The 26,570-nt window shown below is 45.9% G+C and overlaps 1 protein-coding gene across 2 annotated transcripts in view; it reads left to right on the top strand.

Moving 5' to 3' along the window:
- Positions 1–26,570, top strand: part of wwtr1 (WW domain containing transcription regulator 1) — a 72,531-nt gene that overhangs the window by 11,482 nt on the left and 34,479 nt on the right. For both annotated transcript variants that reach the window (XM_041840602.2, XM_041840601.2), the window contains exon 2: positions 23,758–23,894. In XM_041840602.2, coding sequence (XP_041696536.1) covers positions 23,758–23,894 — 137 coding nt within the window. The remainder of the gene's footprint in view (positions 1–23,757; positions 23,895–26,570) is intronic.

Raw genomic sequence — 26,570 nt, 5'->3', positions numbered from 1 at the left:
GTTATTTATGGGCCAAGAGCCGGACACATATCGTGCCGGAACCTGTGTGTGAGAATGTCGAGCAAATGAGGGGCAGACTCCCTCCCCTGGACGTGTTGCCCCTTTTCTTTACAGTCGCACCAGTTTGTTCTAAACAATGCTCATTTTGAGTCGTGGAGTTGTCTTGATCAGATCTATCGTTTACATCACAAGATGTAAGTATATGTACTGAGATTCAGCTGTGATTATATTACTGTACACTAAGAAAGTAAAAACATATGTGTTTGTTGGCAAACAAAAAGACTCAGATCTGAAATATCATCTGATGCTTAGAGTTTAGTTCTACAATAGTGGTGTTTGACCTTGACAAGGAGGCCTCTTACAGGAAGGCAGCTGTAACCATCAGAGATGCACTACTGCTCTGCTGCTTATCCACTCACACCTCTACACAATGACCCCCCCCACACACACACACACACATGTAGTGTGTCATTTCCCCCCCCCCTCTCTCTCGCTCTTCCCCCCTCTCTCTCTTTCTCCTCGGCTCGCTCTCTGTCCCCTCTCTCTCGCTCTTCCCCCCTCTCTCTCTTTCCCCTCGGCTCACTCTCTGTCTCCTCTCTCGCTCTCTTCCCCTCTCTCGCTCTCTTTCCCCTCTCTCTCGCTCTTCCCCCCTCTCTCGCTCTTCCCCCTCTCTCTCTTTCCCCTCTCTCGCTCTTCCCCTCTCTCGATCTTTGTCTCTCGCTCTCTTCCCCTCTCTCGCTCTTCCCCCCCCTCTCTCTCGCTCTTCCCCCCTCTCTCTCTTTCCCCCTCTCTCTCTTTCCTCTCTCGCTCTTCCCCCTCTCTCGATCTTTGTCTCTCGCTCTCTTTCCATTCCAACATGTACACTATGTTGTCTTTCTCCGTTGCATATCGTTGTTGTTGGTATTTCTCCCTTTTTACAGTGATGGGAGAGGAAGAGCTACTGCCATGGAGATGGGCTGTTTTTAAAGTGGTATTTTCCATCGACTACCCCCCCATCCCTGTCCAATAAGCAGTTGAAAGAAATGGCGCGGTCCACAGGATATGGAGCTGGTCATTGTTTGGAGGGGTATTGGCTGCAGGGGACTCATAAGGCTCTCTGGGCTCTGACAGACAAAGTCAAAACAATAAACATGACTCACTCACTTCAAAGGCACGCACAGCGGGAGAACAAATGGATTGCCTCTTTCCACTTGACTTCCTGTCTGACTGGGCAGATGGCCGTCGATCCAGAATGGCAGCCGCGGTGTCTTACAAAATAGCAACCATTTATCCCCAATATGATGACAACATTTTAGTTAAAGATACGTCGTGGGATGGTGTGAGATTGATAACTTGTTTGGTCTGTTTATAACTTGTTATAAACTGTTTATAGTGAGCCAACGATTCACATCATACACTCTGTGCCTGTCTTCTGTTGCAAGCCTGAGGGATAGAGAAAATACCTCTGAGTGTGAGGAGCCAGAGAATAGCTAGTGATTGAAGGAGCCTTGACAGCTCCGAGGTGACGGCGGGTGTAGACTAAATCAGCCTAATTATCCAGAAACAATCTGCATTCCTCAGGAGTTCAAAATGGCTGACTAGAACATTGACAGTATAACAACCTGATAGCTCAGGGTTTGTCTGCCCCTCTAAGGCTTCTTAAGGATAGGGATGCATGGTCTTTCACTAAAGAAACACATGTAGTGTGCACTGACCGCAGTCTTTCAGTACGGGAGTGTCTGTATCTGGGTGGAGCTTGGACAAATAAATGGGCAAACACACACACACGCTCTAACCCACTCACTCACTCTAGTCCCCCAGGACCTCCTCCACCCTCTCAAGCCTACCTCTCCCTCCCTCTCTCTCTCCCCCTCTCTCCCCTGCAGCCTGTTCATGGCCCCAGGAATGTGAACAGTAGCTATGTCTGTATTGTTCCTCAGGCTTTAGCAGCCCTCTACACTGCACCTCCATTCTATACCACTGGTATTTCATCCACCAATCACCAGGCCCAGGCTACTACACAGCTACCGCTTGCCCCAGCATCGCGCTGGGGGTGTGTGGAGGGGATGGGGGAGTTTTGTATTGGCACCAGGGGGGTCGCCCTAATTCACTGGGGTGTCCACGTGTGATGCATTGCTCAATCATTGGCCCCATTGGTCCACTTGATGGGGGGCCAAGCAAAGCATGAGCTAATGCCTATTGTCCCCTGGAACTCCTCGATGGTGTCACGGCGACACAGCGGCTTCTGGAGAGATCTGCTGCGTGTCCGATCTCAGTCGAGCAGAATGAACGCTGCCACATCCCACTCTGTGACAGGCTGGAGTTGTGAATGGCTCTGGTCACTCACTCGGGGGGGCGGTGGTGGTGGTGAGGGCCGCCCACCTCCGCTGCCCCAGAGAGCGAGGGATAGCGAGGGAAGGCTAATGGAATCTCACCCACATCTCTCTTTGCCCATCTGAAATTAGGCCAGCTGATGGCATGAGGCCAGCTGATGGCATGAGGCCTTGTGGATTTCACACCACATAATATTTCATATGTCAGAACCAAGGCTGTCCACAAGGCTGTCCACAAGGCTGTCCACAAGGCTGTCCACAAGGCTGTCCACAAGGCTGTCCACAAGGCTGTCCACAAGGCTGTCTGATGCAACTGTCTAGCAGCATAGGTATGTTAGGGTCAGGCGGTATCCAGATTGTCACACCGTCTTTCTCTCACCCCAGGAATTACGGTATTACCGGCTTAGTACACAAGGGGTCGCCAAAAACGCAAAACAAAAGCCCAATGGGTGTCTATTACCAGAATGCTAACAAAATTAGCATTTACATTTGTTACATTTTTAGTCATTTAGCAGAAGCTCTTATCCAGAGCGACTTACAGTTAGTGAGTGCATACATTTTTCATACTGGCCCCCCCCCCCCCGTGGGAAACGAACCCACAACCCTGGCGTTGCAAGCGCCATGCTCTACCAACTGAGCTACAGCTACACAAGTAATAGAGAATTTCCATGGAGGCTAGCTAGCTAGCTACATATGCTAATGAGCGCAAACGAAAATAAACTAATTGCAAAGATGGGCAATCCAGCACATAAAGTTATACATATACAGGTAGGAGCTACCGAATGTCATTTTTGGTGAGGTTGGACATTTTACAAGCGAATGTGAACGAGAGACATTGTGCAAATGAACCAAGTTTTGACGCACGCTTGTCTAAAGGAAGAACAGTACTGGCTCTGAAGCAGTATGTATACACGCTGTGTCTGTGTGGAGTCTGGAGTCGCTAGGGCAACGGGCCTGCCTGATCTGCTCAGAGAAGAGGGGGGAGGAGCCGAATTCTGTGTTTTTCACGCAGGAAAAAAAGATAAAACGCGTAAGAAATATCTTGCTGCATTTTGTAAACGCAGATCTAAAATGCTTCTTATTGTAATTTCTGCTCGGCGTCAGACAAATGTTGTTCTTCAGTTGCACTGCTATCAGTGTCCTTCACACCCATAATGACGGAGGGAGGCCTACTTACTTTACCGGCCTTGGACGCTACCTGCTACCTGCCTGGGTGTGAAGTAAGAACGGGTATGACTACATAGCAGCCAGCCTGCAGGTTAGGCCCTACTTCCTTCCTACCGCTCTGATCATAGACACTGATTACACCCAGACCCTTATAGTAACCACTCTACTCCTACACGCCTCCACTCTACTCCTCCACTCCACTCTACTCCTACACGCCTCCACTCTACTCCTCCACTCCACTCTACTCCTCCACTCTACTCCTCCACTCCACTCTACTCCTCCACTCCACTCTACTCCTCCACTCCACTCTACTCCTCCACTCTACTCCTCCACTCCACTCCTCCACTCTACTCCTCCACTCCACTCTACTCCTCCACTCCACTCCTCCACTCTACTCCTCCACTCTACTCCTCCACTCCTCCACTCTACTCCTCCACTCCACTCTACTCCTCCACTACTCCTCCACTCTACTCCTCCACTCTACTCCTCCACTCCACTCCTCCACGCCACTCCTCCACTCCACTCTACTCCTCCACTCCACTCTACTCCTCCACTCCACTCTACTCCTCCACTCTACTCCTCCACTCTTCTTACCTTTGTTCTTTCCTCCTCTCATTCTTACAACCACCACTTCTGCTTTTACAACTTCTCCTCTCCTGTCTATTCCTCGGTTCTCCTCTCCTCAAGGCCAGGGTTTTGGAAATAGCAACAACGGCTTTCTCTCTCAATCCCCAGCTGAGGAATTAAACATTCTTAAAATGTCCATGCACTGTTTCTCCTGCCAACACACCCCTCTTTCACCCCTATGTTTTTCTCCAGCTGGTTCTTCCTGTGGTGCAGTTAGCCCGCTCCTGGTCACATGATCGCGGTGGCTAAGTGGAACAGAAGAGGGAGAGGTTTGACAGCAACTATTCGTCATTTTTACTGATATTATTATTATAATTCGTTCCATAAGCATCTGAAAGCAGGCTGTTGTCAAGGGGCTGTTGTAGAGAGCAGATGCAAGACGGAGAGAGAGAGAGAGAGGGATGAGGGGAGAGAAAATAGATTTGTTTTTCATTCTTTTTGCGGAAGACAAAGACAGGCCAAGCACAGGACAGTCTGTTCCACAGGGATATCAAGATAAATATCATTTAAAAAGGGGTGAAAGAGTTGGGTGTAACTATATAGGACCCCCCCCCCACCAACCCACCCACACACACACACACACACACTCACACACACATACACATACTCCCCTCCTTCCGCATGCCAAAATCTTCCTCCTAAAAGTGGCTGTAGGGGGGAGGAGGATAGACAGGCTAGTATGGTGGAGACGGAGTTCATTCCGATGTCTGCTGTAGGATTAACAACAATGGCTGCTTTGTACAGGAGGGCGTTAGGCTATCTGTCCACTGATTTGATTTGGCCTGTCACTGGACAGACGCAGAGAAAGAGGTTTGTGTCCTACGGCCACTGCCAGTCTGTTGGGCCAGTGTGAAGGGTGCTACTGCCAGTCTGTTGGGCCAGTGTGAAGGGTGCTACTGCCAGTCTGTTGTTGGGCCAGTGTGAAGGGTGCTACTGCCAGTCTGTTGTTGGGCCAGTGTGAAGGGTGCTACTGCCAGTCTGTTGGGCCAGTGTGAAGGGTGCTACTGCCAGTCTGTTGTTGGGCCAGTGTGAAGGGTGCTACTGCCAGTCTGTTGTTGGGCCAGTGTGAAGGGTGCTACTGCCAGTCTGTTGGGCCAGTGTGAAGGGTGCTACTGCCAGTCTGTTGGGCCAGTGTGAAGGGTGCTACTGCCAGTCTGTTGTTGGGCCAGTGTGAAGGGTGCTACTGCCAGTCTGTTGTTGGGCCAGTGTGAAGGGGTGCTACTGCCAGTCTGTTGGGCCAGTGTGAAGGGTGCTACTGCCAGTCTGTTGTTGGGCCAGTGTGAAGGGTGCTACTGCCAGTCTGTTGTTGGGCCAGTGTGAAGGGTGCTACTGCCAGTCTGTTGGGCCAGTGTGAAGGGTGCTACTGCCAGTCTGTTGTTGGGCCAGTGTGAAGGGTGCTACTGCCAGTCTGTTGTTGGGCCAGTGTGAAGGGTGCTACTGCCAGTCTGTTGGGCCAGTGTGAAGGGTGCTACTGCCAGTCTGTTGGGCCAGTGTGAAGGGTGCTACTGCCAGTCTGTTGTTGGGCCAGTGTGAAGGGTGAAATGTTTATTTGTGACACTTCAGTGTTGTTGTGATGTATAGCTTGAAGCACAGTGAGGAGAAGGGGGTTAAAGGAGTTGGCAGCCTAATTCTGTGCTTCAGTTACGCTGGGCTAGAGAAGACAGCTTCCTATCAACAGCAAGTCCTTGTTGCTTCACTGGATGACATCACTGTTACAGTAGATCTAGCATCATGCTGACTGTTTTGATTTTATTTTAAGTCACTCCTCTGGTTTTCTGGTCCTGGTTCTCTGGTCCTCTTTATGCAGGAAGAGGAGAACCTGGGTGGGCCACCTAGCCAGCCATTTCACTGCCTGCCTGCCAGCTTCTATCTCCATCTACAGCCTCTTCAGTCTTTCTCTCCTGCTCAAGCCCTGTCTAGCCCCCTTTCTCTCCCGCTCAAGCCCTGTCTAGCCCCGTTTCTCACCCTCACCTTCTGAGTGCTTTTCCAGCCTGTCCTCTCTGTCTGTCTGTCCTCTCTGTCTGTCTGAGTCTCTCACTGTATCTCATTCTTTCATTCCCCGACCCTCCAGACCTGGACATGCACCTAGCTGTCAGGGAAACGTAAATCACTGATGTCACAGGGCGCCACGTCCATTAGTAGTGTGCCACACATACTTCAGTTAAGTTACTCCAGTCAGTGTATTACTTTAAACAGAAGTTACCCAAACTGTTTGAGACCTCTCTCACTCACACCAGTTAACCATTCAGTCTGTTGGGAAGACTGTTTTTCTATGTTAATGTCTGATCCAGGAATGTTGGACTGGTAATGCTACGTTGTCGCAGTAACATGGAAAATGCAGAGCTGCCTCTCTCGCTCTCGCTCTCTCTCTCTCACACACACACACGTGTTAACCATTCAATCTTTTGGAGGACTGTTTTTTTATGTTAATGTTAATGTCTGATCCAGGAATGTTGGACTGGTAATGCTACGTTGTCATAGTAACATGGAAAATGCAGAGCTGCCTCTCTTTTCTTCTCTCTCTTCTCTCTCACTCTCTTTCTTTCTCTGTATTTTCTTTTCTTGAACGACTGTGAGAAGATCACTTCTGGTTACTTTTTTTTTTTTAAAGGACATTCTACTCCAAAATGCATGAAAATTAAATGATGTTCCCTTTTAAACTAATCTGACAGTTTTTAATTTGATCTCAACGACGGCCCCAGCCAATTCTATGTTAACCCAAAAAATGACGCTAGCGTGATGTTTGCGTATCAGTTCATAAACACTATGCCATGGAATCGGTACGTCAAAAATCTCTTCCCAACTATTTTGCAATCTATATGGGACGGCTGTCAATCCTTTGGTCCTTAAATGAAACTGGTATACTTTTTTATTTATCACAATTTTCTTTAACCAATTGTGTTCTTTAATGCAAGGCCGACAGACAAGTTTCTTACTTTTTCCCCCTTCCACTTTTCTCTTCCATTTTTGCGGTAATGCTGCAATTATTTGGTTGTAATTTTGGGTAGAGCAGACATTTCCATATGTTTTTGTTAGTTGCATGTGCGACATAACTCCACCAGTCCTACCAAAGATATCATTTACGAAGATTATACCTTTTTTAAACTTTTTGTCAAAAAATAATGTTTTTTTAAATCAATTAGTATATTTGAGTTTAACCATAATATTTGTTGCATTATTTGTTCTGTCATTTCTGGAGGATTAAATTGAAATTGCAACCAACTTTCTATGGCTTGTTTTAGAAATCGTGATATTTGGGAGATTATTTCCTTTTCAAATAACTGAAAGTGAGAGGTTGTAATCTGAATAAAGGGGAAAAGGCCATTCTTGAACATTGGGTGAGACAATCTTACTAATTTGCTAGAGAACCAGTTCGGATTTAAGTATAACTTTTGTATGACTGAAGCTTTTAGTGATAGGTCTAATATTTAATCATTTCTGTCCTCCGAATTCATATTCATTATATAAATAGGCCCGTTTAATTTTGTCTGGCTTGCCGTTCCAAATCAAATGGAATATTTATTTCTCATATAATTTAAAAACTGTTCGCTAGGCGTAGGCAAGACCATAAGCAAATAGGTGTACTGGGATAATTCTAAAGAGTTAATCAGGGTGATTTTTCCACAAATTGACAGGTATTTACCTTTCCATGGTAGCAAGATCTTATCTATTTTTGCTAACTTTCTATTAAAAGTTATTGGAGTGAGATCATTTATTTCATTTGGGATATGTGTTCCGAGCATATCCACATCACCATCAGACCATTTTATTAGTACTACATGGTAATGTAAAAATTGTATTTTTTAGTGATCCAATATGTAATATAGTACATTTATCATAATTTGGTTGTAATCCAGAGAGGTTAGAAAATGTATCTAGATCCTCTATGAGGCTGTGGAGGGATTCAAGTTGTGGATTTAAAAGAAAACATGAATCATCAGCATACAATGACACCTTTGTTTTTAAGCCCTGGATTTCTAATCCCTTGATATTATTGTTGGATCTGATTTTAATAGCTAACATCTCGATGGCAATAATAAATAGATATGCCGATAGTGGACAACCTTGTTTCACTCCTCTTGACAGTTTAAAACTTTCTGAGAAATAGCCATTATTTACAATTTTACACCTAGGGTTACTATACATGATTTTAACCCAATATATATATAAGAGATTCTCCAAAATTGAAATTTACATTTTAGTCATTTAGCAGACGCTCTTATCCAGAGCGACTTACAGTTAGTGAGTGCATACATTATTTTTAAATAAAATAAAATAAAACCATACTGTCCCCCCGTGGGAATCGAACCCACAACCCTGGCGTTGCAAACGCCATGCTCTACCAACTGAGCTACATCCCTGCCGGCCATACCCTCCCCTACCCTGGACGACGCTGGGCCAATTGTGCACCGCCCCATGGGTCTCCCGGTCGCGGCTGGCTACGACAGAGCCAGGATCTCTAGTGGCACAGCTAGCACTGCGATGCAGTGCCTTAGACCACTGCTCCAGGCAGTTATATATTTAAATTTTTTTACATTTACATTTTTAGTCATTTAGCAGACGCTCTTATCCAGAGCGACTTACAGGAGCAATTAGGGTTAAGTGCCTTGCTCAAGGGCACATCAACAGATTTTTCACCTAGTCGGCTCGGGGATTAGAACCAGCGACCTTTCGGTTACTGGCACAACGCTTTTACCCACTAAGCTACCTGCCGCCCTATAAACCCCAGTCATACTTTATCAAATGCCTTTTCGAAGTCTGCTATGAATAGCAGGCCTGGTTTCCCAGATTTTTCAAGTGTTCTATTGTTTCCATTACTTGCCTCATATTATCTCCAATGTATCGTCTATGTAAAAAACCTGTCTGATTAGAATGAATAATGTCCGACAATACCTTTTTAATTCTATGTGCTATACATTTTGCTCGAATTTTTGCATCACAACACTGAAGTGTAAGGGGCCTCCAATTTTTTTTAATGGACTGGATCTTTATATTTTCCACTTGTATCCTGTTTCAGTAATAATGAAATCAGACCTTCTTCTTGAGTGCCTGATAATCTACCATTTACATAGGAGTGGTTAAAACATGCTAATAACGTTCCTCTGAGTATATCAAAAAAGGTTTGGTATACCTCGACTGGTATGCCATCCAACCCTGGAGTTTTCCCGGACTTAAAGTCACTCTGATCTTAATAAAAGCGTGTCTCGGCAGAAAGTTTTTTACATTTTTATTTTTTGCAGTGGCGGCAACGATTTAGCAGCGTCGGTGCGCCAATACTAACTCAGTATAGGAGAAACACTGACTTCTCATTCTCTCTCTCCATTACTAATCCACCGCTCACAGCCCTCTGTACTCCTTTAGCCGAACATCACCTGCTTACGTCGTTGATGTAGAAACAGAAACTCACTACCTAAAATAGTCAGTGCCAATATTCCATTGGTACATAAAACTGTAAAACTAATGTCCATTCTCCCACTCTCCTACGCCTGTATCTCACACACACACACACACACACACACACACACACACACACACACACACACACACACACACACAGACAGAGAGGTCATTGTACAGGCCTCCTCCTGCGTGCAGTGATCTTGATATTCATGAGTTCTCTCCTCTAATGGAGTGGTTCTTTTGAGGAAGTTTGTGTGTGTGCTACAGGCGTAGGAGAGAGCGAGAGAGAGACTCTTTACATCCAGTATCTGTCCTCCATCACAGTCTGTCTGTTGTTGGGACTCCAGAGTGGGTTCTGGGGTGGGCCAGTCTTACTGGTTTACCATACTGGGCTGGGCGCCCGGCCTGGCACGTTAAAGACTAATGAAGAAGACCAGCCTGAACGATGTTTGTCTCTTACAGCTCGTACAGGATGTCTCAGGATCACGTCAACCACAGCCAGGGAACTTTGTTGTGATTGGTCAAGGAGAGAGAGAGATTGAGCAGAAGGGCTTATGTGGTGGTTTTGGACGTTGGATGCGACGAACTCTGCCGTGTCTTCATTTATATTTGTTTTGATGAAATTACTGGATACATTTTTTTTTTTTTTTAGCTGATCTTTATTGCTAGCACATCTGTCAGATTTTTACCAAGACATTTACTCTTGATGCTTTGTAGATGATGAGCATGAATTACATATTGGAGCTGTGGAGGAAGTCCCTGAATCAGGAGAGGTCTTGACAAGGGCCCTTCTGAAGGCCTCTCTCTCATCATGTCCAAGGAGACGGTAGCACCAGAAGAACTAACCATGTCTGGATGTCTCCTGCCCTGGTGGAAAACAAACCACTGCAATTCATATCATCAGGTTTCAAAGACATTTTTGCCTTCTACGAGGACAATGGAATGCGTCTAATTGTCATCCAACGAAGTCGCTCCTCTCTCTCTCTCTCTCTCTGTCTGTCTCTCTGTCTCTGTCTGTGTCTCTGTTTTAGAGCCCAGACTCAACAGCCTTGAAATCACTACTATGCTCTTGTCAGTTTGTGATGGGGGTTTGTACAGGGTAAGGGGGGGTGTAGGTGGACACTTAGATATGTTCATTGTCTCTGGTGAAGTTAGGAGGCCTGGTCCCTGTGGTCCTAAAGGTACCAGAGTGACTTATCCACCTAAATGGGGAGTGGGTGTGCAAGAGAGTGTTGTGCCCATGCACCCCCAAGCCTAACCAATCAGCTACGGGTCTATAGTTAGACGGCCCATCAACAGCTGCCGTACTAACGCACCCACTCGCTCACCCATCCTCTCCACACCCAACCCCCCTCCTTCGCCTCTCACCTCTCCCAAACCACCAGTTGTCCCCGCTAGTAGCAAGAGGAGCCACCCATAGTGCTTTGCAACAGCTGAGGGGGAACTGGATCAACTTTCCACTCGACCAATGATATTTATGGTTCTCATTCCCAACTAATATCACCACAATATTGACCTTGACACACAAACATCCCTTGGTGCCCAACAGAATGTTTTTCCTCCCATTAGTTTGTTGTTTCAAACTTTGGCAAACTTGGTTTGAGATGTAGAATTCTAACGGGCGCCATGTTTGCACCAAAGCTCCCTCCAAGAAGACAAAACTACCCCAACTAACCCCAAACAACTATTATTTCATCATGGTGCTAACATGGAGGATTTAGTGTTAACGTTCTCTGCATCTCTGACTGTGGTCAGTCGGTGCTCGTCATGCCTCAGGACCTATGGCAGTCCAGTCTCTTCCTGTGCCAAGCCAGCTAGCGCTATACTCCCCTGCTGGCAGAGCTGCTGTGGCAGGCAGGCAGGCCTGACGAATGGGAAGGCCTATTATTAGCAAGTCACATTCCACTTCCTCCCTCCCCTCCTAGCCCCTCCCCACATCTGTGTTCTAATTTAATGTAATAGTTCTGATTCCAACATTTTCCAGCTGCTGCCCAGTGCAACGTCCCACAACAAACCCAGAGAACTCTGAATCAGAGCCCTATTGACATTGTCATGTTTGAGCTCATTGGGATTCAATAAACCCTCCTCCTGTCCTCCAACTGATGGAAGGTATCTATCAAAGGATGGGTTCCCTTAGAACCCCAGAAATATATTGAACTATGCTTGTTTGAATTCTATGATTTCCTATTAGTTAGTCTCTCTTAAAGACAATGTTTAGCAGTAGACCGACACAGACAGACAGACAGACAGAGAGAGACTACTAGTCCTGCTCCCACAGAGCCCCATTCCCCTACAGTCAGTGTGGGGTTTCCATTGTTTGGATGACGGGGAATTCCCCTTGTAACCAGAGCTCTGTAGCCTGGCCTGAATGGGAAACCCAATCTGCTCCTTTATCCCGGCCTCTGATTAAGGTTACTGGGAGGGAACGGCGATGGAATGGGAATGCTGCTCATTTCAACGCAGCCCTGTCACTCTGGTGTGGTCAGTGGGGAGAGAAGGGTTAGTCCTGATTCAGACCACATGTAATTACATAGAGTAGGGTTTCCCAAACCTGGTCCTGGGGCACACCCTGGGTGCACGTTTTTTTTTGTTTATTTTTGCAATAGCACTACACAGCTGATTCAAATAATCAACTAATCCTCATGCTTGGATTATTTGAATCCGCTGTGTAGTGCTAGGTCAAAAACCAAAACGTGCACCCCTTGGAGTCCTGAGGACTGAGTTTGGGAAACCCTGATAGAGGAAATGCTGTTTTACCGTAGTGTGTGTGTGTGTGTGTGTGTGTGTGTGTGTGTTTCTAATCATTCGCGTTAATAAACTCCCCACCAGTAGTATAGTCTCTATGGTAGGGCAGTTCTTGCACCATTGTATGTTCATCTCTGTTCTTCCCTAGCGCTGGATCTCAGAAAGCAGCAGAATGTATGCCTCTGGGGTTTATCAGCGTATAACATCAAAATCAGACAACCCAGTGTGGGATCACAGAACACAGCCCTCAGCATTCAGCTATAGGCCTATCATGTAGGCTGCTACACAACCTCTATATTTAAATACTTTTACTGTAACTATTTCCTCCAGACAAAATGTAATTATCACTAACCATGTTTTCCATCCAGAGTTTTTATGCAAGTAAAGTCATACCGTATAAATAAAAAAAAATCACGACAGCTGTGATGGAAACAGGACGTTTCGGTACAATTTTATAAAGGCAGACATATAATTTGTTTGTTTGACATGGTGGGATCTTGAAATGGCGGCGGAAACTCCTTTATGCGCAAATATTGATATAATAACCATCATATCGAAGTACAGTCGTCGGTCAAAAGTTTTGAGAATGACACAAGTATTGGTCTTCACAAAGTTCGCTGCTTCAGTGTTATGAGATATTTTTGTCAGATGTTACTATGGTATACTGAAGTATAATTACAAACATTCCATAAGTGTCAAAGGCTTTTATTGATAATTACATTAAGTTTATGCAAAGAGTCAATATTTTCAGTGTTGACCCTTCTTTTTCAAGACCATTACGCAATCCGCCCTGGCATGCTGTCAATTAACTTCTGGGCCACATCCTGACTGATGGCAGCCCATTCTTGCATAATCAATGCTTGGAGTTTGTCAGAATTTGTGGGTTTTTGTTTGTCCACCCGCCTCTTGAGGATCGACCACAAGTTCTCAATGGGATTAAGGTCTGGGGAGTTTCCTGGCCTTGGACCCAAAATGTTGATGTTTTGTTCCCCGAGCCACTTGGTTATCACTTTTGCCTTATGGCAAGGTGCTCCATCATGCTGGAAAAGGCATTGGTCGTCACCAAACTGTTCTTGGATGGTTGGGAGAAGTTGCTCTCGAAGGATGTGTTGGTACCATTCTTTATTCATGGCTGTGTTCTTAGGCAAAATTGTGAGTGAGCCCACTCCCTTGGCTGAGAAGCAACCCCACACATGAATGGTCTCAGGATGCTTTATTGTTGGCATGACACAGGACTGATGGTAGCGCTCACCTTGTCTTCTCCGGACAAGGTGTTTTCCGGATGCCCCAAACAATCGGAAAGGGGATTCATCAGAGAAAATTACTTTACCCTAGTCCTCAGCAGTCCAATCCCTGTACCTTTTGCAGAATATCAGTCTGTCCCTGATGTTTTTCCTGGAGAGAAGTGGCTTCTTTGCTGCCCTTCTTGACACCAGGCCATCCTCCAAAAGTCTTCGCCTCACCGTGCGTGCAGATGCACTCACACCTGCCTGCTGCCATTCCTGAGCAAGCTCTGCACTGGTGGTGCCCCGATCCCACAGCTGAATCAACTTTAGGAGACGGTCCTGGCGCTTACTGGACTTTCTTGGGCGCCCTGATGCCGCCTTCACAACAATTGAATCTCTCTCCTTGAAGTTCTTGATGATCCGATAAATGGTTGATTTAGGTGCAATCTTACTAGCAGCAATATCCTTGCCTGTGAAGCCCTTTTTGTGCAAAGCAATGATGACGGCACGTGTTTCCTTGCAGGTAACCATGGTTAACAGAGGAAGAACAATGATTTCAAGCACCACTCTCCTTTTTAAAGCTTCCAGTCAGTTATTCTAACTCAATCAGCATGACAGAGTGATCTCCAGCCTTGTCCTCGTCAACACTCTCACCTGACATGATGGCAGCTGGTCCTTTTGTGGCAGGGCTGAAATGCAGTGGAAAAGTTTTTTTTGGCAAAGAGGGACTTTGCAATTAATTGCAATTCATCTTATCCCTCTTCATGACATTCTGGAGTATATGGAAATTGCCATCATCAAAACTGAGGCAGCAGATTTTGTGAAAATATGTATTTGTGTCATTCTCAAAACTTTTGACCACGACTGTAGACTTGGAGTCACGCGGTGACATTGTGTGTGTGGTCCTCCCACTACGACTCGGGGAAACCATGCAGTTTAAATTACTCTACAGATGAACTTCACAGGGTGGTGAAAGTGCATTGTATGAGCTTCGTGCTCCTTTCCAATAAATATTGAGGGTCTTATTCTGGTGACATGATGATCGATGCTCGATTGCCGTTTTTGACAAATAATAAAAAGATCCTCACTCTTATCCATAATAATCTATAGACTAGCCTATCTGCACAGCCTACCCACACTGTATCTGCCAGCTGTTGGCTAGAGCACACCTGCCAAGACCAGAGTAGGCACATTTCCTATTTTACGCAACAGTTTTTGTGATGACAACTATTGGTAGAGTTGAAAATGCGATGGAAACACATTGAACATTCATATTTTATTCGGTACATGAAAACCTAAGTGAAAAAGTAAATTTTGTGTGCACTACGTCATCACGCACTGATTTTTATCCGAAATGAGTCCTTTTGGTGAAAACACCACTGGTGAGACATTTTTATTTTATGCTGATTTGAGAATCTTCACATGAAAATCTGTTGCCAATTGGATGGAAACCAAGCTACTGTCTTCAACAAAACACCATAGTGGTCTCTTATCAGAACCCCTGGCTGCATCTGAAGTCTGCTATTGTTTTCATGGATGTATAAATGTGAAGCATCCGGTTGGCGTGGATGCGAGCTTTGACTGGAAGCCAGTGGAGTGTGCGGAGGAGAGGGGTGAGTTGAGAACTTGGGAAGGTTGACCACCAGGCGGTCTGCGGCGTTCTAGGTAAGTTGTAGGGGTTTGATGGCACAAGCCGGGAGCCCAGCCGACAGAGAGTTGCAGTAGTCCAGAAGGGAGATGACAAGTGCCTGGATTAGGACCTGTGCTGCTTCCTGTGTGAGGTAGGGTCGTACTCTACAGATGTTGCTGAGCATGAACCTGCAGGAGCGAGTCACTGCATTGATGTTTTGGAGAGAATGACTGGGTGTTGTTCAGGGTCACGCCAAGGTTCTTTGCACTCTGGGAGGGTTGACACTGTGGAGTTGTCAACCGTGACGGAGAGGTCTTTGAGCGGGCAGGTCTTCCCTGGGAGGAAGAGCAGCTCCGTCTTGTTGAGCTAGAGGTGGTGGGCCCACGCGGATGACATTCAACTACGGAGCTGCAGTGATGGGAGAGACCATGTGAGGAGATGAGTGACTTGGTGTATAGAGAGAAGAGGAGAGAGCCTAGAACCGAGCCCTGGGGGACACCAGTAGTGAGAGTACGTGGTGCATCCTCTCCACGTCACCTGGTAGGAGCGGCCTGCCAGGTAGGATGCAATCCCAGAGTTTGCAGAGCTTGAGACGCCCAGCCCTGAGAGGGTGGAGAGGAGGATCTGATGGTTCACTGTGTCGAATGCAGCGGATAGATCTAGAAGGAGAACAGAGGAGAGAGAGTCTGCTTTGGCGGTGCGGAGAGCCTCCGCGTTACAGAGGAGAGCACTCTGTTGAGTGACCCGTCTTGAAGCCTGATTGGTTAGGGTCAAGAAGATCGTTCTGAGAGAGATGGTGAGAGAGGTGATCAGAGACAGCACGCTCAAGTGTTTTGGAAAGAAAAGAAAGCAGGGATACAGGTCTGTAGTTTTTGACTTCAGAGGGGTTGAGGGTTGGTTTCTTGAGGAGGGAGGCGACACTGGCCATTTAGAAGTCAGAGGGGACGCCGCCAGTGGTCAGGGATGAGTTGATGAGGAATGGGAGAAGGTCTCCAGAGATGGTCTGGAGAAGGGAGGAGGGGATGGGGTTGGTGTTGCACGGTATACCAAAACGTCAGTCTTTTTCTATACTAGAACATGAAACTGTTCGGTTCTAGAATTTTTGTTACTTTCGTTACTTCTGTCAAATGTGTCTCACTGATCAAGTCTGTATAAGGAGGGAGGAGAAGGTGGCAAAGAGTGATAGAAATTGGCTTTAGCAGTGGATACAGAGGAAGAGAAGGTAGAGAGGAAGGAGGAAATGAATTGGAAGGATAGGCACCGTCTTATTAGTGTGTTGTAATGTCCCACTCTGTAGATCCAGACCCTCAGTGGACTATGTACACACAAGGTTCTGTACGTCTGTGGAGCGCTGGCGTAAACATGGAGAGGCGAGGGGGGAGAGCGAGCGATTAAGCTGCTTATCCAAGAGACTGTTTATGCTGAAGTCCTGTGACCTTATGAGTTGTGATGGAGACTGTGTGTGTGTCAGGGTTTCCGTTAGGAAAATGTGATGCTGGACATTTGACTGGCAGGGTTTTAATTTACAGGACATTTGAGACCTGTACCGGACCCAACGGCGTGAATCCTTACCGAATTCCGATGCGCACTTTGAAGATGTTAGAATAACTGTCCACATATTTTCCTCAGCCAACAAGACGAGTAATGAACAGCAGAATCACTAGTCTGTCAGTCTACTATCCCCCATAGTAGAAAAGTTTACTTATTCTATTGGTCAGCCTATTCCAGACTGACTCTGGGACAGTTTTGAAATGGTAAATCCCAAATTCATACAACCGGTAGGCCTAGGGTACACAAAATAAAAAAAAACGTTAAAAAGCTATGAGTCTGATGCAACAGATCAGAACATTTAGCTTAAAATGTTGATAAACTATTATTTCTTCACATTATGAGCACAGCAGTGGGTACAAGGCAGTAGGCTATACGCGAATGTTCGGTCCATAATGCAATTAGTGGGAAAACACTGTTTTCAAAAGTGCACCGCTCATGCGAGCGGTTTCTTGTCTGTTAGAAATTTTCAAAGAGGGGAGATCTAAAGATGCAACAACTAGGGTTGCAAATATGACTAGGATTGTGCCTTTGACTACTGGACAATGAAAGAAAGTTGATTTTGAAAACCAATAGAACATGAAAGAAATAGGCTACTGGTTTCAATGGAGAGATGGCATATGGAAGTCTAAAATAATTGCCTCCATGGATATGGTCGGATTTTGCCTAGGCAACTTTGAAGCAAGGTAAGACATGCCTCATAAAATGTTCAGGTTTCAAACAATTAAGTATACGTTTTAAAAATGCATACTGCCTCCAGCTCATTGCAAATTGGTGAGTGACGCACTGATGAAGCCTGCCTTCCGTTGCATTTGAATGGCGAATGGGAAGCGCGCTTCAGTTACCAGTTGAGAAGTAAAAATAGCAGCTATTTTTAATCGTGGCCATCAAAACTGTTTTTAACACGTGATTTGCATTTAGAATTGTTGCGCATTGATTGAGCTTTATAAAAGCACGTCTCACTCCAACAGCAACGAAGGAACTGTTTGAGATGCTGTAACAGCAGCTCTCGTGCTGTCTGACAGATTTTCTGCTCAAAGGCTCTGTATCTGTATGCTTTAATTCCACAAAATTATGCAAATGAACCCATAGATCGATGAGCTTGACTGGTAAAATGTATTTATATCGACTGGTATTATTTTTATTTGAATAGGCTAAAAAGCATTATTTTGCAATGGGATTTTTTAAAATTCTCCCAGACAATTGGCCGGTTGCAATTTTATTTATCGGCTTTTCTATTTTTTTATTGGCCAAAAAACTGCTATTACCTGCTAACTGAAACCGTGGTGAGCGGTCCACTGAGGGGGACGGTGTTGTTTCAGCCTGCAGGCCATCCTGTTTCATTGCTTCAGCCATTGTTCCCGTTTCCTCTGTAAACAATGTGCTGCTCTTTCCCAAACACCGCCACGCAAAGCCCCCCAGGCCTACCCAGGCCTAACCAGGCCTACCCAGGCCCCTGCTCATGTGTTTTCCTCAGTCCATGGAAACACACCGTCTGACTCTGACACTGTGCCATCCTGGTCATGGCCTTAACCCAGGGTCTTCAGGTTCAACTTGGCAAGAGGACAGGATCAGCTGCTTTCCGCTTTTGAAAGGAAAAGAGAGCTGATCCACTGCCGTTCAGAGGTGAGGACAGTCATCCCATCCCCTCCCCACAGCTGCAGGACAGCTGCCCTACCGACAGCCTGAGGCCCTGTTGTGCTCTGACGTCCGCAGGCAACCCCCACCCCAGGCACAGCTCTAGGATATGCTTACCCTCTCCAAGTTAAGGGAAAACACAAACTGACCTGCAATGAGTGTTCTAGGAGCAACTTCATCCAACTTTCCCACACAGGCCTTTCATACACCTGCGCTGAGGAGCGACACTCTGCCGCCCTGCGTCTTAACGTTAATCAGCCTTTCCTCGGAGTCTCACACGCAACGTGCACTGACGCTCTCTCTCTCACACACACACCCCGCAGCCGGTCGCTTTACTGGAGACACAACAATAATTTAAAGCCTTCCTTTCAGATGACCCAGATTAGGGCCTGGTGCTACTACCATGTTCGGTGTTTAGCCTCTGTCTCGTCTGTGTTCAGCTGGAGTGGCTGAAGTTTATTGTTCACTTTTTTGGGAGTATAAGTCTGTGGGTATTCTCTTCATTAGCAAAAGGCTTTTGACCACTGGTTTTTTTAGAGTAACCACAGTCATACTGACTCTCCAGTCTGCTGTAAATCACAAAGCACTGTCCTGTAATCTACGTCTCAGCTCTGTGTGTTTTTTTACGCCCCGTGGCGTCTGGTGACTAACCCAACAGTGGAGTCTTCCTGACTGGGTTAGAGCACAGAGTAACAGGACGTGGGTTTAACCAATCCCTGAGTGTGTCTGTGTGTGGGAAGGAAGCCCTTCGTGCCCTCACACCCTGGCTCAATCTGGAGGCGCGTGCCCCGCGCTGTGCCACTCGCTGACTATCTAGTGCCCGTTGTAAACAACTTATTTATTTATTTTTCATGTTTTTTTTTATTTTATTTTTTTAGGGGGTAGATCAGGTTTAATATTGCAGATAGATTGTAACTTCCATCAATGTAATTGTCTGCATCACTTCCAATCCCCCGTATGTTTTTTTTCTCTCGCAAATATATAAATACATATATATATATATATATACACACACACACAAGTTCCTTACTTTTTCCCCCTTCCACTTTCCTCTTCCATTTTCCATAAACAACGTTTATTAACCCTTGCTTTTTTTTTGTTATTCTCTTGATTGTATCTAAGTACACTGCAATTCAGTTTCACGTATGCCAACGTTTATTTGTGGGGCATGTATGGGTGTGTATGTAAGGGCTAATCAACAAGGGTCTATGCGTTCTATGGAAAATAATGAACGACTGGAGTGGAACAACCTTCCACAGAGTTGCATTATTTTCCAGAGAACGCGTAGAGCCGCGAGTTGATTAGCCCTTTTATACCATGGCTATAATTTAAGACATTTGTCGCTAAAAATGTGTTCAACATCAACTGAAGTAGCTGTAAGTCGCTCTGGATAAGAGCGTCTGCTAAATGACGTAAATGTAAAATGTAAATGTAAAGTAGCTAGCCAGTTTACTAGATAGCTACAGTAGTTGCCTTGGTAACCGAACAGACTTGCTAGTTTAGCTAAACAAACCATCAGTCCTAGCTTTGCTATTATGAAAATCGAATTCAACCATGCCAATAATGTTTTCAATTCGACTTTTGCTTTCAAAAGCAGCTATAACATAGAACATGTAAGAATGAACTATAGCCGTTGAATTCTACCGTGCAAATATACCGTGCGTTATAGGGAAATGATACATGCCATTCAGAAACGAGTATTCAACAATGCCATGGTGTAAAACTGCGTAACGAACAATACTATGAAGAAGTATCTTGTCCAATGCAATGACAGGGCAGTATCCCTGCTGTGCTGTGGGATAGGAGTCAATGATGGGCAGTATCCCTGCTGTGTTGTGGGATAGGAGTCAATGATGGGCAGTATCCCTGCTGTGCTGTGGGATAGGAGTCAATGATGGGCAGTATCCCTGCTGTGCTGTGGGATAGGAGTTCTGCACCATTAGGGTTCCCCCCCTAGAGAAAGGGTGAGGATGAGAGATACAGGATATAGGGTATGGATTAGTTTAAAGTCATGTTTCTGGCTGCTCAAGTTTCCGAAAGTTTCCCCCCCAGTGTGCCTCATTGAGTCACTGCATGCATGGTGTGGGAATCCCTTTGTGCCCTAGTGTGTGTGTGTGTGTGTGTGTGTGTGTGTTTGAGAGAGAAAGAGAATCCCTTTGTGCCCCACCCTCACCCTCTGACTCACTGTAGGCCCTCCACTCCCTTCTGCACCGTCAAGACTCCTTCCTGGACTTTGTATTGTAAACAAACTAGTTTCCCATCCCACGCACTGAGCTGGCAGTAGAATAGATGGATGCATAGATATAACTTTATTACCCTTTAAGGGAACTGGTTGGTCTTGAACATTGAGCACGGTTAAATGCACACAATAATGCGACTATTGTGGATAGTCAGGTTTAATATAAATAGTTCGTTTAAAACGTTTACGTGCTTTGGCAAGAAGAACGGATTTCCCTAATAATCCTGTTTACGTGGACACATCTGAAATCAGGCTACTGGTGGGACGTTGATAAATGCAGAAAAATCGCCAATCAAATCAGAGTTCGTACTTTCAGTTTTTCCAAACTCACTTCACTCGCGCATAAGAGGGAAGCTTGCACTACCCGGTGCTGTCACATGATTGCCTTACCTCCATAACTTGCTACATTTGCACACACTGTACAGTGGGGAAAAAAAGTATTTAGTCAGCCACCAATTGTGCAAGTTCTCCCACTTAAAAAGATGAGAGAGGCCTGTAATTTTCATCATAGGTACACGTCAACTATGACAGGCAAAATGAGGAAAAAAATTCCAGAAAATCACATTGTAGGATTTTTTATGAATTTATTTGTAAATTATGGTGGAAAATAAGTATTTGGTCAATAACAAAAGTTTCTCAATACTTTGTTATATACCCTTTGTTGGCAATGACACATGTCAAACGTTTTCTGTAAGTCTTCACAAGGTTTTCACACACTGTTGCTGGTATTTTGGCCCATTCCTCCATGCAGATCTCCTCTAGAGCAGTGATGTTTTGGGGCTGTCGCTGGGCAACAAGGACTTTCAACTCCCTCCAAAGATTTTCTATGGGGTTGAGATCTGGAGACTGGCTAGGCCACTCCAGGACCTTGAAATGCTTCTTACGAAGCCACTCCTTTGTTGACGGGCGGTGTGTTTGGGATCATTGTCATGCTGAAAGACCCAGCCACGTTTCATCTTCAATGCCCTTGCTGATGGAAGGAGGTTTTCACTCAAAATCTCACAATACATGGCCCCATTCATTCTTTCCTTTACACGGATCAGTCGTCCTGGTCCCTTTGCAGAAAAACAGCCCCAAAGCATGATGTTTCCACCCCCAAGCTTCACAGTAGGTATGGTGTTCTTTGGATGCAACTCGGCATTCTTTGTCCTCCAAACACGACGAGTTGAGTTTTTACCAAAAGTTATATTTTGGTTTCATCTGACCATATGACATTCTCCCAATCCTCTTCTGGATCATCCAAATGCACTCTAGCAAACTTCAGACGGGCCTGGACATGTACTGGCTTAAGCAGGGGGACACGTCTGGCACTGCAGGATTTGAGTCCCTGGCGGCGTAGTGTGTTACTGATGGTAGGCTTTGTTACTTTGGTCCCAGCTCTCTGCAGGTCATTCACTAGGTCCCCCCCCGTGTGGTTCTGGGATTTTTGCTCACCGATCTTGTGATCATTTTGACCCCACGGGGTGAGATCTTGCATGGAGCCCCAGATCGAGGGAGATTATCAGTGGTCTTGTATGTCTTCCATTTCCTAATAATCGCTCCCACAGTTGATTTCTTCAAACCAAGCTGCTTACCTATTGCAGATTCAGTCTTCCCAGCCTGGTGCAGGTCTACAATTTTGTTTCTGGTGTCCTTTGACAGCTCTTTGGTCTTGGCCATAGTGGAGTTTGGAGTGTGACTGTTTGAGGTTGTGGACAGGTGTCTTTTATACTGATAACAAGTTCAAACAGGTGCCATTAATACAGGTAACGAGTGGAGGACAGAGGAGCCTCTTAAAGAAGAAGTTACAGGTCTGTGAGAGCCAGAAATCTTGCTTGTTTGTAGGTGACCAAATACTTATTTTCCACCATGATTTGCAAATAAATTCATAAAAAATCCTACAATGTGATTTTCTGGATTTCTTTTTCTCAATTTGTCTGTCATAGTTGATGTGTACCTATGATGAAAATTACAGGCCTCTCTCATCTTTTTAAGTGGGAGAACTTGCACAATTGGTGGCTGACTAAATACTTTTTTCCCCCACTGTATATATATTTTCTGTTGTATTTTTTTTAACTTTTATGTTTTGTTTTACCCCATATGTAACTCTGTGTTGTTGTTTTTAATCGCACTGCTTTGCTTTATCTTGGCCAGGTCGCAGTTGTAAATGAGAACTGGCTTACCTGGTTAAATAAAGGTGAAATAAAATAAAAAATAAAAAATGTGCAGCGTAAAGACTACTGGAATGGCGATTTTAAACCATGCGTTTTAATCGGCGTACGCTTACTTCCATTATGATCTCGCGCCGATTTTTAAGATAAGCAGAATAAAGTGTTTTACATGACTGATGCCATACCTGGCCTTATGCCATAATCAGTTTAATATCGAATTATTAGTGTGCATGTAAACATACTCATTAAGACTAAATCAAAGTTGTAACTAATCAAGAGCGATGGTTGTAATTAGGGGCTGGGAATAGCCAAGGGACCTCACCATACGATGTTATCATGATGCTTTAGGTGCCGACACGATATGTATTGTGATTCTCACGATTCTATATGTATTGTGATTCTCACGATTCTATATGTATTGTGATTCAGCACTGCTATTTTATTGTGATTTGATGTTCCAAACATATTGCTCACTATGTCTGCTGCAGAGAGACAAGCCATAAGACTCCTGAACAGCTAATCATGGCTACCCGGACTGTTTGCACTGCCCCCCCACCCCATCCTTTTTACGCTGCTGCTACTCTGTTAATTATTTATGCATAGTCACTTTAACTCTACCCACATGTACATATTACCTCAACTACCTCAACTAGCTGGTGCCCCCGCACATTGACTCTGCAACGGTACCCCCCTGTATATATAGCCTCCCTACTGTCACTTTATTTTACTTCTGCTCTTTTTTTTCTCAACACTTTTTTTGTTGTTGTTTTATTTTTACTTTTTTTGTAAAAAATAAATGCACTGTTGGTTAAGGGCTGTAAGTAAGCATTTCACTGTAATGTCTGCACCTGTTGTATTCGGCGCATGTGACCAATAAAATTTGATTTGATTTGAATTAGTTTTGATCAGTCACGGAAATAAGTGTTGATTAGCGCTAGCTCACGCTATCTAGCAAAATCGATACTTGGAGTCAAAGTATCAATAAAACAGAGAGAGAGGGAGAGGGAGCTCTCTGATCTGTAGTAACTCAGTTTTTTGGTTTTTCCCCTGATGTTCTCTCTCTCTCTCTCCATAGTCACGTGGAGAAGATCACCACTTGGCACGACCCTCGGAAGACCATGACGACAGCCATGAACCAGATGAGTCTCCACGCCCCCCCACCCTCTGCCAGCCCACAGCAACGCAACATGGCCCTGTCCCAGCCCAACCTTGGTGAGTCACACACGCACTTGCTCTCACACACACACTCATCCTAACTTTCACACACACACACACACACACCTCACACACACTCATCCTAACTTTCACACACACACACACACACACACACACACACACACACACACTCATCCTAACTTTCACACACACACACACACACTCAACTTTCACACACACACACTCATCCTAACTTTCACACACACACACACACACACACACACACACACACACACACTGATCCTAACTTTCATACATACACACTCATCCTAACGTACACACACTCATCCTAACTTTCACACACACACACACACACACACACACACACACTGATCCTAACTTTCATACACACACACACACACACACACACTGATCCTAACTTTCATACACACACACACACACACACACACACCGACCCAACCACTGTGAGTAAGTAGCCTACCCAACCACTGTGAGTAAGTAGCCTACCCAACCACTGTGAGTAAGTAGCCTACCCAACCACTGTGAGTAAGTAGCCTACCCAACCACTCCTGACTCATCTGTGTTTACACATCCCCATGGTAGGCCACAGTCCTTGACTACTATCACTCACACCAATGATATCTTTCACCCTGGGGACTCCACAATAACACACACACACAGTCCTTACCAGCTACCATGATAACTCCACAAAGCCTGGTAGAGTGTATGTGAACCAACCAGAAGCCAGGAAGCCTGTTGCCAGAGAGAGGCATGTTGTTGTGGAGATAAAAGGAAGCTCTCCCCACCCTTTTATGCTCCACTTAGTCTGACAGAGCCTGACTGCTCTTTCATAACACAGATTCGCATTGACTGGTGAATCTAATTCACATTAGCGATAGCGTAGCATTGACTGCGTATTCTCATCCGCGTTAGCCTAGCTAGCACCTATAATAGACCCAGCTAAGCCATCTGACAGCCACCATGAGTCAGCCTGCAGAACATCAACCCTCTGCCACTCCACTGCTGGAGACAGGCCAATGGGAACTGCGCTCTAAAGGGACAGGCCAATGGGAACCTCGCTCTAAAGGGACAGGCCAATGGGAACTGCTCTCTAAAGGGACAGGCCAATGGGAACATCTCTCTAAAGCAGGAGTGTCAAACTCAACTCCTGGAAGGCCTCCTGTTTTTGTTACTTGTTCTTTGTTCTACAGACAACATGCCAGGAAGAACAAATCTTTTGAGTTGAGATATTGTGATTGTATTTAGAGGTTGGACTGTTTGTACTAAAAACAAATGCAATGAAGCCAGCTTTTAGTACAGCAAATCACTAGGGAAAGGGGGATACCTAGTCAGTTGTACCACTGAATGCATTCAACTGAAATGTCTTCCGCATTTAACCCAACCCCTCTGAATCAGAGAGGTGCGGGGGGCTGCCTTAATCGACATCCACGTCGTCGGCACCCGGGGAACAGTGGGTTAACTGCCTTGCTCAGGGGCAGACCGACAGATTTTTACCTTGTCAGCTCGGTGATTCGATCCAGCAACCTTTGGGTTACTGCTCCAATGCTCCTACCCGCCAGGCTACCTGCCGACCCACTACTGGGTCTGTGTGTGCACCTTGTTTGACCAGGTGCAACTGGAGCGTGATGGGGGGAGTGGGCAATGGAGGGGAGGGGGAGAGAGTGGGGTGGGAGGGGGGGGGGAGAGAGTGGGCGGTGGAGGGGAGGGGAGAGTGTGGTGGAGAGAGTGGGCAGGGGAGGGGAGGGAGAGGGGAGGGGGAGAGGGAGGGGGGAGAGAGTGGGCGGTGGGGAGGGGGAGAGAGTGGGCGGTGGAGGGGAGGGGGAGAGAGTGGGGTGGGAGGGGAGGGGGGAGAGTGGGCGGGGGAGGGGAGGGGGGAGAGTGGTCGGTGGAGAGAGTGGGCAGGGGAGGGGAGGGTGGAGAGAGAGGAGGAGGGGGAGAGTGGGAGGGGGAGAGAGGAGGGGGAGGGGAGGGGGGAGAGAGTGGGCGGGGGAGGGAGGGGGAGAGAGTGGGCGGTGGAGGGGAGGGGAGAGAGTGGGCAGGGGAGGGGGGGGAGGGGGGAGAGTGGGCGGTGTAGCGGTGGGGGGAGAGTGGGCGGTGGAGGGGAAGGGGGGAGTGGCTGGGACAGAGAGGGGGGGTCTGTATGTGTGGCCCAGTATATGCGTGTCAGTATGAGTGTATGAATGGAGTCTCTCATCCTGAATAATTGTATGTACACCGCCCCACTCGACTTGTTCAAATGCCATTGGGATGTTTTTCTCCTGTATCTACTCCCTACCAAAACCAACTCTGTGGCCTTGTGGTTAATGTCCGCCCTAAGATTGGAAGGTTGGAAGTTTGATCCCCGGCGGAGTCATACTAAAGACTGTAAAAATGGGACCTGATGCGTCTCTGCTTGGCACTCCGCATTAAGGAGAGAGATTGGGGGTATGACCCTGGGATAGACGTCCTGTTCAGGGGGTGTACTTGTACAGTGCCTTGCAAAAGTATTCATCCCCCTTGGAGTTTTTCCTATTTTGTTGCATTACAACCTGTAATTTAAATTGATTTTTATTTGGATTTCATGTGATGGACATACACAAAATAGTCCAAATTCTAAAAAATAAATAACTGAAAAGTGGTGCGTGCATATGTATTCACCCCCTTTGCTATGAAGCCCCTAAATAAGATCTGGTGCAACCAATTACCTTCAGA

This window comes from Coregonus clupeaformis, chromosome 20, assembly GCF_020615455.1.
Source record: "Coregonus clupeaformis isolate EN_2021a chromosome 20, ASM2061545v1, whole genome shotgun sequence".
NCBI classification, from domain to species: Eukaryota; Metazoa; Chordata; class Actinopteri; order Salmoniformes; family Salmonidae; genus Coregonus; species Coregonus clupeaformis.
This window is presented reverse-complemented; position numbering and strand designations above follow the sequence as displayed.